Below are 12,889 nucleotides of genomic sequence, written 5' to 3'. Positions count from 1 at the left end.
CCTTGATTCATGTGTGCGTTCCACTGTGGAATGCACACACACCTTGGGGCTGCCAGGGAGTACCCTTTGATGTCTGCACCACACACTCTAATTCTGTGAGTGTGCGGCACCATTGCTTTTTTTCATTCAGGGTTGGAAATGATGAGGGATTTATGACGCTGCCTCCCCCTCATCCTCTCTCCAGGCAGCTGCGCCTTTTGCGCATCCTCTATAACAGCTCGACCTCCTAGATGGAAAATGGCGCTGAATAATTTCCTCTTCGCCCAATGCATCCTGTATTTCCTGGCCTTCCTCTTCAGCTTCATCGCCGTGGTGCCCCTGTCTGAGAACAGCGCAGACTTCCATGGGAAATGCCTGCTGTTCACCGAGGGCATGTGGCTGAGCGGGAACGTCAGCCTGGAGCGAGAGCACTTCACGGTGGATGAATGGGGGCCGGAGTCAGCCTGCAGGTTCAGCGTCTTCACCGGGGTGCTGGCCCTGCTAGCCTCGGCTATCCAGGCCTGGAGGACGCTCTTCTTCCTCTGCAAGGGCCATGAGGAGTGAGTATGAGGGAACGGGCAGGCTGCATGTAGAGGATGCACTTACTGCACACAGTCAGCTCTGCTACATAGCAGGCAGCAACCTGGTGTAAAGCCCAAGTCTATGAGCCCTGGCTGCGAGCAGCTAGGATGTGGCCAGGACTTCTTTGTCTCCAACATCATCTATCTATGCAAAATAAAGTCCAGAGCCCCAGTATGCGTATATATGTGTGTGTGTGTGTGTGTGTGTGTGTGTGTATATATATATATATATATATATACAGTCCTATGAAAAAGTTTGGGCACCCCTATTAATCTTAATCATTTTTAGTTCTAAATATTTTGGTGTTTGCAGCAGCCATTTCAGTTTGATATATCTAATAACTGATGGACACAGTAATATTTCAGGATTGGAATGAGGTTTATTGTACTAACAGAAAATGTGCAATATGCATTAAACCAAAATTTGACCGCTGCAAAAGTATGGACACCTCAACAGAAAAGTGACATTAATATTTAGTCGATCCTCCTTTTGCAAAGATAACAGCCTCTAGTCGCTTCCTGTAGCTTTTAATCAGTTCCTGGATCCTGGATGAAGGGATTTTGGACCATTCCTCTTTACAAAACAATGCAAGTTTGGTTAAGTTAGATGGTCGCCGAGCATGGACAGCCCGCTTCAAATCATCCCACAGATGTTCAATGATATTCAGGTCTGGGGACTGGGATGGCCATTCCAGAACATTGTAATTGTTCCTCTGCATGAATGCCTGAGTTGATTTGGAGTCGTGTTTTGGATCATTGTCTTGCTGAAATCTCCATCCCCGGCGTAACTTCAACTTCGTCACTGATTCTTGAACATTATTCTCAAGAATCTGCTGATACTCAGTGGAATCCATGCGACCCTCAACTTTAACAAGATTCCCGGTGCCGGCATTGGCCACACAGCCCCAAAGCATGATGGAACCTCCACCAAATTTTACAGTGGGTAGCAAGTGTTTTTCTTGGAATGCTGGTTTTTTTTGGACGCCATGCATAACGCCTTTTTGTATGACCATACAACTCAATCTTTGTTTCATCAGTCCACAGGGCCTTCTTCCAAAATGAAGCTGGCTTGTCCAAATGTGATTTTGCATTCCTCAGGTGACTCTGTTTGTGGCGTGCTTGCAGAAGTGGCTTCTTTCTCATCATTCTCCCATACAGCTTCTCCTTGTGCAAAGTGTGCTGTATTGTTGACCAAAGCACAGTGACACCATCTGCAGCAAGATGATGCTGCAGCTCTTTGGAGGTGGTCTGTGGATTGTCCTCGACTGTTCTCACCATTCTTCTTCTCTGCCTTTCTGATATTTTTCTTGGCTTGCCACTTCTGGGCTTAACAAGAACTGTCCCCGTGGTCTTCCATTTCCTTACTATGTTCCTCACAGTGGAAACTGACAGGTTAAATCTCTGAGACAACTTTTTGTATCTTTCCCCTGAACAACTATGTTGAACAATCTTTGTTTTCAGATCATTTGAGAGCGGGCTGTCCATGCTCGGTGACCATCAAACTTAACCGAACTTGCATTGTTTTGTAAAGAGGAATGGTCCAAAATACCTTCATCCAGGATCGAGGAACTGATTAAAAGCTACAGGAAGCGGCTAGAGGCTGTTATCTTTGCAAAAGGAGGATCTACTAAATATTAATTTCACTTTTCTGTTGAGGTGCCCATACTTTTGCACCAGTCAAATTTTGGTTTAATGCATATTGCACATTTTCTGTTATATGTATACATATATATATGTATGCATAATATTTCTTCAATGAAGAATGAAATACAGTATAGCCTGTACTTATAGAGCATTTCCCAGACATTGGCACATGCACAGTGACGCCCAGGTATACTGTTATGGCTTCACTGAAGAAAGGCACATGTATAGGAGTGTGTATTAAGGCCCCATGCACATGGTCAGGTGTGCTTCTGATGTGAGGCTGAATTTGCAGCAGAATGTACTTGGGTGTCACTCCGAGTGCATTCACGTCTATGGAGGTTTCATATTCATTGTATTTCCGAACAAAATGGATCCAAAGCCCCCATAGACCTGAATACATAACACAATGTCACTCCGAGTGTCACCCAAGTGCATTCCTCTGCAACCTTGGTCCCAGAATCAGTCGTATCCATGGGGCCTAAAGCTTTTGTATACAAAAAAGACAAACTTACTATAGACATATCTGGGACACTAGACCACATGTTCATAAGGACATGCTGGAGGTTTAGTGTTCCAAATTCACCTGTAAAACTCTCTTTAAAAGGAACCTGTTGGCTCTCCTGACATGTCTGTTTTCTTATAAACCTGCATTACACGCTTCCTCTTTTATTTTTCCTATAAATTCGTGATTAAATTGTCAACTGGGTGTTACTAGTTTGGGGGGTATCTACAGAGTTAGACACACTGTAACCAGTGCTGAAACTGCCAGCTTAGGGACACACCTTTACGACAATGAGTATGGTATCACCCAGTTATAGATTTCGTGGAGGAGTTACAGAAGACTGACATAACCCACAGTTATAAGAAAAGATGCTCCAGAAGTGTTATTTCATAGAGAATTTACTTAAAGGGATCCTATCATTCAGATGGAATTTTTTGTGACAAACACGTCAGAATAGCCTTAAGAAAGGCTATTCGTCTCCTACCATTTAGATGTCTTCTCCGCGCTGCCTTTCCGTAGAAATCCCAGTTTTTGTTGGTATGCAAATTAGTTCTCTCGCAGCACTGGGGGCTGTCCACAATGCTGCGAGAGAACTCTCCAGCGACGCCTCCATCTTCTTCAGGAATGTGCTCTTCCTGTGTCTTCTTCAGGCAGTGAAACTTGTAGGCCTCGGGCAGAGCCGACTGCGCATGCCCACAGGCCACAAGAAAATGTCCGCTTACTTACCGTGTAAGTGGCAATTTTTCTTGTGGCTGCGGTCATGCGCAGTTGGCGAGGCCCGAGGCTTAAAAGTTTCACCGCCTGCACCAGAAGTAGACCCAAGAAGAGGACGTTCCTGAAGAAGATGGAGGCATCGCTGGAGAGTTCTCTCGCAGCATTGGGGATGCCTCCAGTGCTGTTTGAGCTCTGGGGCCCGTCCCCAGTGCTGCAAAAGAACTCATTTGCATACCGGCGTAAAATGGGATTTCTACGGACTGGTGGCGCGGAGAAGACATCTAAAGGTAGGAGAAGAATAGCCTTTCTTAAGGCTATTCCGACGTGTTAGTCACAAAAAATTCCATCTCAATGATAGGATCCCTTTAACAACTCATGTCAAAAGATAAGATCGCCTCCCTTTAATAAAATTAATGTTAATAAAATAAACAAATATTGCTGCAAGAGGTAAAAGTCTTCCTTTGTGGTATCAATATTTTGAGCTGGGGGTCACAGATATTCTGGTAAATTTTCTGTTGCATTTGCGATATTTCATAGGTTCATTGAAAGGGAGCCTGTCACCAGGAAACTGAATATCAAACCAGTTACAGTGCATCATAGTGAGATATTATTCTCAGCAACATCATATGTTTGCATAGTCTAATAATATATGCACCATTTTTTTTATTTTTTTTTAGAAATATATAAATGAGGTACCAGTGCAGTGGGTGCATGTCAGACTCTCCAAGGGCTCCAGAGGGAAAGTGTTAGTACCATGTGCAAGAATTCAGTAACTAGCATCATAGCTGTAGGAAAACAAATTGTAACGCCAGGTTCACACTGGGGTTTTTTGGACTGGATTTTGACCCGCTGGCCGCTTCAGAATCCGGTCCAAAAAATGGCTAGCCATGACTGAATACACTGCACCGGCATCCGCTTCAGATTAGGCCCAAATGAATGCGCTGCGGATTCCGCCATGGAATCCGCCTCAAGAAAGGGCATGTCGTGGAAAAAATAACCCATTGAAATGAATGGGAGGCTTTTTTTGAGCCAGATTTTGACGTGGATTCCACGTCAAAGTCCTGACCAAAAAACCCCATGTGAACCCGGTTTAAGTCAAATGTAAAGGGGCAAAGTTTAAATCCTGGATATCGCGCCTTTGTGGCTTTGACATACCCCTTTGTGGTTGAGTATCATGTGCATATTTCTGAAAATGGATTTGTTTTACTTGTAATATTTTCTGCCTAAGCCTACGATGAACCTGGCTTTTGACATTGGGAAACACTTTAGGCAATAGGGGTTGATGACTTGGTTTTTGAAGACCATGTTTGTTGTATACATAGTGGACATTAGTACCGTGTGAATATAATATTATGCATCATTGTTTTATTTTCTGGGAGTGGGGATTATTTTGGCGTCTAAAACTGTGATGCAAAGCATGTATGCCATTTTTTGTGCAAATATTATTACTGTAAGAGGCAGATTTAAAGGGATTGTCCAGGACCTAGACATCTTCTATTTACTGCACCAATTAAGTAATCATGCCATCTGTAGCGACTTTGATGTATAGATGTCTACTTCTATACCATTTCTCTTGGTTGGACATTTCCACATATTTGTGTTATGGGATGACCAGCTTTTCAAGACAATGAGATTTAATGATATAATGTAACAAAATCACTATCTGATAGGTGCCCATGTGTGGCAATGGTTGTGTTGTGAATTGTAGCCTGCCAAGGGTTTTACTAGCACGTTGCAATATTGCATGGAATTGGTGTCATGAGAAATTGGAGTCTTTAATCAAACTTGAGATTAGATAAACTCCAAATAAGGGTGGACACATCTACATTCAGTAGGAGCTGGACTGATACGTATGCCAAACAAAAACTGTAAATGCAGTGTGGATTCAGCCTTAAAGGATTTTTCCTGAGTTTTAGATATCACTGGCACCGCAACTAAGACTCTATTCACACAATCAAGTTAATAGCTGTCCATGATGTGTGAAACAGTAATGCATGCACTGCTTTCTCATGGATAGGACTCTCGGGTCTGTTTTAATGGACCTGATTTGCCCATTAATGTAAATGAGTCTTTGAAAAAAACATATCCCACATGGGTCTATGAAAAACACAGCTGAGAATCTGCATGGTTGTGTGAATATGGCCTAATGTTGAGTACGGAGAGAGAACATGGCTCTTTTTCCTGTCTAGTGGCTATGTAGGGCTATTACAGCTCACTTCCCATTCAAGTGAATAGGGGCTGAGCCGCAGTAACTAAGCATAGCAACTATACAGAGCTGTGCTTATAGCGCCACCTTCTTTGTTAGTTCAGGTTTCTACTGAGAATAGCTGATCGGTGGGTGTGCCCAGTGTTGTATTTCCATGATCTGATATACATTAATAATATCTATAACCTGGAAAATAATAAATAATTCTGTGCAAAATGTATATACTGTGTTATGCCTAAGAGTCTAAACTTGACATAAGGATTCAAAGAACAGCAAATAAATGCTCCTTTTGACATGCCCTGCCCCTTCATCCTGCACTAGGCTCACTAGGTCTCCCTCCGGTACCTTGTAGTCATTAAAGGGATCCTATCATTGGATACCCTTTTTTTTTCTCCCTAACTCGTAGGAGTAGCCTTAAGAAAGATGTCTTTTCTGCCCCGCTGTAAAAATCCCTGTTTTCTTCGGTATGCAAATTAGTTCTCTCGCAGCACTGGGGGCGTCCCCAATACTGCGAGAGAACTTTCCAGCGCCGCCTCCATCTTCTTCTGGAACGCCTCTGTCCGTGTCTTCTTCCGTTCTAGGTTTCAATCTTCTAGGCCTTGGGCAGAGCCGACTGCCTATGCCTGGGCTACAAGAAAATGACAACGTACACAGTAAGCTGGTGTAAGTGGCCATTTTCTTGTGGCCCGGCTATGCGCAGTCGGCTCTGCCTAAGGCCCGAGGCCTAGAAGATTCCTATGAATACTCATTCAGATGACAATCAGCCCATTTATAAGGCCCCTAAAATTTTAACCTGGAATGGAGCCCACAAACTTCATACAGACCAGGGCCTGTGGTAGCCAACCATGCTAACCCAATATATATGTCCCCCTTTAAGTGAATTATGAGGAAACCCATAGGCTTATAGTGCCTGCAGTGTGCGAGTTGCGGTGTGTTTGTTAGCTGCTGCCTCCTCCATACCCATAGAGGAGCGTAGGCACGGGGTGATGCCAGCTACCTGTGTGTAATTGAATAACATGATTTATAATAAGGCGCCAGTTTAGGGTTTATGATTTAAAATCTCATTAAGTAGAAAAATAAAGGGATTTAAGTGACAAGGATAATGAGACAAGAGAAGAGTAATCTCAAGACTTGGGCTATCTCCTTGGTGTTATTAATTACAGGAGCCGTCTTGGGAGACCACTTATTCCAGCTATTCGCATGCTGTACACTGCTTGCTGCTTCTGCTGATGCTGTTTTTGTCTTCCTATGAGTTATAATGTGTTTCTTTTTATTGCAGCTCTTTCTTTTACGCCTTCCTGAATCTGCTGATCAGCTCCTTTGTGGTTTTTGTAACATTTATTGCCAGCACCATTGTCAGCGTTGGGTTTAACATGTGGTGTGATGCCATTACTGAGAAGGGAAGCAGACCCTACAGGTTGGTAGAAAGATTTATGTCCTCTGCTAGCGTGATGTTGCATCAGATTAGAAGAAGGGACCACTTTTTTTCTGGACGCAGTTCTCAATGGGCTGTGTCTTGTATTACAGTATGGCTTTTATTTTTGTGAGTGAGCTGCAATACCAGACATAGCCCTTAGATATGAGTGGCACTGTGTGTTGAAAAAAATGTCCTCTTCCGTCTAATCTTATACAGGCCACTTTGAAAGGTACCATATTATATTGTGTGTTTGGGTTTTGTATCCCAGACGGTGATGTGTGTATATCACAATGGAAACAATAGCAAAAATAACCCAATAATACAATGTCAGCATGAATTTAGGCTTCTGTATTCTTCATTTAAAATGGGTCTTTTCCCATGCTTACATGACTAAAAACTTGAGCATACACTTTGCACTTTACATTAAAAGGGCTCCATCATTGGGAAAAGTCATTTTTAACTAATCACATCCTTGTATAGCCTTTAGAAATGCTATTCCACACCTACCTTTATGTAGATTGCCTCAGTGGTTTCTGAATAAGTCCATTTTTATTCATATGCTAATGAGCTTCCAGCCAGCACAGGAAGTTCCCAGCAGCACTCGTCCCTGCTATTATCTCCTATGTGTGCGCAAACAGGAAGCTGAGTCATCATCATCAGCAGTAGCCTGTGCTGTATAACACCCATAGGAAACAATAGCAAAGAGGTGCACGATGCATCATGCACCCAGTCTAATTAGCATATGAATAAAAACGGACTTATTCAAAAACCACTGAGGCAATTTACATACTAAAGGTAAGTGTGGAATAACCTTTCTAAATGCTATGCAAGGATGTGATTTTCTAAAAATGACTTTTTCCAATGATAGAGCCCCTTTAAATATATTTTGGACTGAGCTTGGTGAATTTGCCCAAAATCAAGAAAGTCTAAATAACTGATGACTTATTTTTTAGATTAGGTCATCAATGAAAATTCAGCAGGGGTCCAACACCTGAACCTTGGCCGACCAGCTGTTTAAAGAGGTAGCAGAGTTCAGGTCTGCACTGCAGCCTCTTTACTACTTTCTGTGCACTGTACAGTGCATTTGTATAGTGGCTGTGCTTAGTATTGCAGCACTGACTATTCACTTGAATGGACAGAGCTGTGATCAGGCCATGTGACAAATGAATATGACATCACATGGCGTGTGACATGGAAGCAGCGCTCAAGGAATGTCACTATCACCAAGCGGAATTGGACCCCAGCTGATCTTCAATTGATGACTTATCCTATGGATAGGTCAACAATTAAAAAGTCCAGAAAAACCTCTATAAATACATATTTACTGTATGTATGTGTAAATCTTCTATGTTTATACATAGCTTTAACTATGCGTGGTTCCATTAACTTTGATAGAGGGGTCAAGTAGAGGGGCCGTACGAGGTGAGTCGAAGATGATGAATTCTGCTTTCTCCATGTTGAGTTTGAGAAAGCGGGAGGAGAGAAAGGAAGCTACGGCCACTAAACACTCTGGAACTCTGGCCAACAGAGAGGTAATGTCTGGTCCAGAGAGATATATTTGGGTGTCGTCTGCATAGCAATGGTATTGAAAACCATGAGATTCTATGAGTTAGCCCAAACCTTGGGATAGCCCAGGTCTCTGACCTATCCTTCAAGTCGCATGTTCAAACGCTCAACACCTGCTGCCTCCAACTCAAGAACATCCAACGAATCCGCTCCTCCCTCACCCCTGTAAAGATGCTAGTCCATGACCTCATTATCTCTCTCTTAGATTACTGTAACACCCTTCTCCATGGCCTCCCAGCTAACACCCTCGCCCCCCTCCAGTCCACCTTAAACTGCGCTGCTCGCTGAATACACCTCTCCCCCCGTTCTTCATCGGTCGCTCCCCTCTGCCAATCCCTTCACTGGTTACCTGTTGCCCAGCGAATAGAATTCAAGCTACTAACGCTAACATACAAAGCCATCCACAACCTGTCCCCTCCATATATCTCTGACCTAATTTCCCGCTACCTGCCCACACGTAACCTCAGATCCCCTAAAGACCTCTTACTCCGCTCCACTCTTATCTGCTCCTCACACAACCGTCTCCAAGATTTCTCCTGTGCATCCCCCATACTCTGGAACGCCTTACACAAAAGACTGTCCCCCACAATCACAAGCTTCAAGAAGGCCCTGAGGACTCACCTATTCAGGAAGGCCTACAGCCTCCAATAACATTATCACCGCACTGCCATCTGTACAGTCTCCCCCCTCTCCTTCTGTCTCTACCCCTCATAGACTGTAAACCCTCGTGGGCAGAGCCCTCTATCTCACTGTGCCAGTTGGTCATTGTTAGTATTATATTTGTATAATTTATGTACTGTATGTGAACCCTCAAATGTAAAACACCCTGGAATTAATGGTGCTATATAAATAAATAATAATAACTATAAGGCAAACATATGATAACCAGAAAGGCCCACTTGATGCTTTCCTGACTTCTAAATTGGTATTCTGAAAAAGCACAAGGCCTCAATCTCACAGGGACCTCCACATTTCCAATAAGGGAAGGGAAACGCAACCCAAAGATCATAAGTCCCTTTTGTCCTACATAAGATCAGCAAGCACTAAACTGTTCTGTAAGGAGGATGGCATAGGGACAAGAACTAGGAGGGGGCAGCATGTGATGACATATCCATTGGTCACATGGCCCGATCACAGCTCAGCCCATTCAAGTGAACAGACTGAGCTTCAATACTAAGCCCAGCCATTGTGCACTGTGCCCTGCTTAGAAAGTAGTAAAGAGGCTGCAGTGCTCACCCAAACTCTGCTACCTCTTTATACAGCTGGTTGGCCAAGGTTCAGGTGTTGGACCCCTGCTGAGCTCTCATTGATGACCTCGCACTGTGGGGATTTTATTTTTATTCTAGAACTTCACTCTTACAAAAATCAATGTTAATGTAACTAATGATTTTTTCTTTCTTGGTAAAGTTGTGAAGAACTCCAAGATAGAGATCTTGAGCTTAACTTGGAAAATTCAGCCTTCTATGACCAATTTGCCATTGCACAGGTAAGTATTTTATTATCCTAAATGGTCTATTGCAGAAATTCTCATATGCTCTATTACCCTCTGTTAATAGAGGGCGTCCCCTGTTAAGGATCCTCATCCTTTGGGCAGAGAGTAGAGCAGTTACAACCAGCAACTCTCTGGAGGACCTGCCTGTCCTGCATTACACAGACAACCCATTCATTTGATTGAGTACCGTGTAATGCTCAATTTTCCCTGTGGGAGTGCTGGAGAAAGACTGAATGGTTACTGCCAGGTATCCCCACAGATTACAGTTTATAGCAGGTGATCCTAGCAAGAGGACACTTTGTGATCAGCTTATTGTCAAGGGACACTTCTTCTAAGTACAGATTATCTACTTTGTCTAAAGTAGAGAAATCTTCAGCCTATCCCTCTGAAGTACCTAGATATAGAAAATATGAATCACACGTTTTTAAGTAAGACTGCTCCCCTTCAGATGGCAGGAAGCAAGTGGGTTTTGCATTGGAAATCATATCTTTTATCAAGCTCTTCAGCAACTTTTTTCCTACCCCCCCCCACCTTCCCTACCACAATTAACAAATCTTAAATGGAATAGCTGAGGCCTTCTCATAATCTTACCAGTAATTCTATAACAGTGCTGTGTACATGGTTGGATACTGCTCCCTCATCAGACTGTAAATGCCCCTGTCAATCATCTTCTACCTGAGGGCAGCCCCATTGATAATAAAGAGATGAAAGAGCTCTCCTTATATACTGCTCCTCCCTTATATCCTGTCCAGGTTTTACTACAGTGCTGCTTTAATGTCTCTTGAAATCCTGAGTTGTAATAAGATATTTGGATGTCTTCCTTTCCTAGTTTGGACTATGGGCTGCTTGGCTGTCCTGGCTTGGTATTACAATCCTTGCCTTTTTGAAGGTCTACCACAACTATCGACAAGAAGATTTGCTGGACAGTCTGATTCAAGAGAAGGAGCTCCTGATTGGGAAATCTGCCTCAAGGAGCTCCGTAAATGAAGAGAAAAGTGGCATGATTTAATATATGCATGTCAATCCAATACCGGATATTGGTTTCAGTGATTGGGGGTCATTGATATTGTTCCACCTTTTCTGAATGTGATCAGTCAGATAGTACTATGATCATTATGATCTTTATCCACAAATTATTATTGTAATAACCTTTGAAAATATTTATTTGCCCCTTCCTCTACCTGAAATATATGTATTATGTAAAATATATCAGTTGCAAAAATAATGACACCTACAGGAAAAAGGTGCTATGACTGTAGATATGTGATATTCAATAAGGGTTGGCAACTAGCCAAAGTCATTTCTCTCCTCTAATCGAAATCCATTAGTGTGAGGAATGCTAAATAACCTCATTGGGGGGGTTGGGTAAGCTTAAGGTGGTGGTTCAAATATCCAAAATTCAGCATTTTTGTCTTTTTTTGGGAAATTGATATTTGAGTGTCAATAACCTTGGATAATGCCAAAAAAAGATACTTGTATTCACAGCAATTTAGTGAATCCTAAACGTGCTTGGAGGTGAATCACTTAAAGGGTATAGTCACCTTTGCAGCTATTATAGGCAGATCTATATGCCTCCATGGTTACAGACTACAAATAAGATCAGTGTAGTCCGATCCCTCTCTTCTAACTAACATATACGGTATGTAGTAGGTTCTAAGTAATGCACAGATGGCTGGTAATATGAATACAGTATCAAAATGGACATGGTTTGTTTGTAGTCTTTTACCATGGAGACATAGATCTGCATAGGCACTGTAGACACAAAACGGCAGAACAATTTTAATCAAGACTACTAGAAAAGTTGGTCCATGTTTTATTTTAGGTGCTTAGAGGGTGAAAAAGGTAGATATAACCTTTAATGTAGAGATGTAAGTCTGTAAATATCTTGACATCCTCGCAGTAGGAAAATGGGTATGCTTCCTTTTAACAACACTTTCGAATTCATGAGTACACTATAAGCAATATTCTGTAGTTTGTGCCAATCACTGGTATTATACAGGCAATGACACAACATTTGTAATGTGGGCTGGGTTCACCAGGGCTGGATTCACCTGTAGGCATTGTAGCCCTGTGCCTATAGGTTGCCCTAAGCAAAGGAGTCCTATAGATTTTCATACATTGATCCATGTGTATTCATATGTATATCATGGCTTCAATAAATGCTAATAATTCTGTAAGGATCAAAGAAAGACACTAAGAGAGTGACAAGGGAAACCTGTGGAGGATGCCATGTCCTATACCAGTCTATAATGCCCTCAAACCCCTTTGCTGCTACTTGGAGATTGTCATACCTGACACACTACTGACATGTCATCAGGCCAGCGTAGAAATCTCCAAACAATATGGGGAGGTTTGAGTATTTACCTTCATTTTATTAGTTAGTACAATGGTCCAAACAAACAAATCCCAACTCCAACATAGACCTAGAACATATCACAAGATATTCAGGTGGAATTTACCTTTAACTAATTTTCTAAGTCATGTTTTAAAGAAAATCCACTTATTGTGTTCTGCTCATATAGCAAGTTTATCACGTGTTTTGGCAAATATTAACATCTCACATAGATTTAGCTTTCTAAGAGACTAAACAGATCTTCATTGATTCTTCTTTGATTGTATGTGAATGAGGTCATTAGTTAATAAATATACATCTCTGTAAATTATATGTGTTTAATACTGGAATTGTGAACTTTTCTATTTCTATCTATCTATCTATCTATCTATCTACCTATCATGTATTCATTATATTTATTCTCTTTTGCGCACGATTTACTATGTATAGCTTTGT

The 12,889-nt window shown here is 42.1% G+C and overlaps 1 protein-coding gene across 1 annotated transcript; it reads left to right on the top strand.

The window, feature by feature from the left end:
- The first annotated feature begins 204 nt into the window (after positions 1 to 204).
- On the top strand, positions 205 to 11,477 carry TMEM179 (transmembrane protein 179). Its single transcript, XM_075282690.1, has 4 exons — positions 205 to 539; positions 6,906 to 7,043; positions 10,017 to 10,095; positions 10,931 to 11,477. The coding sequence occupies exons 1-4, from the start codon at positions 238 to 240 to the stop codon at positions 11,108 to 11,110; spliced, it is 699 nt and encodes a 232-aa protein (XP_075138791.1). The 5' UTR covers positions 205 to 237; the 3' UTR covers positions 11,111 to 11,477.
- The last annotated feature ends 1,412 nt before the right edge of the window (positions 11,478 to 12,889 follow it).

This window comes from Leptodactylus fuscus, chromosome 7, assembly GCF_031893055.1.
Source record: "Leptodactylus fuscus isolate aLepFus1 chromosome 7, aLepFus1.hap2, whole genome shotgun sequence".
NCBI classification, from domain to species: Eukaryota; Metazoa; Chordata; class Amphibia; order Anura; family Leptodactylidae; genus Leptodactylus; species Leptodactylus fuscus.
Note: the sequence above shows the minus strand (reverse complement) of the source record. Positions and strands in the feature narration are given on the sequence as shown.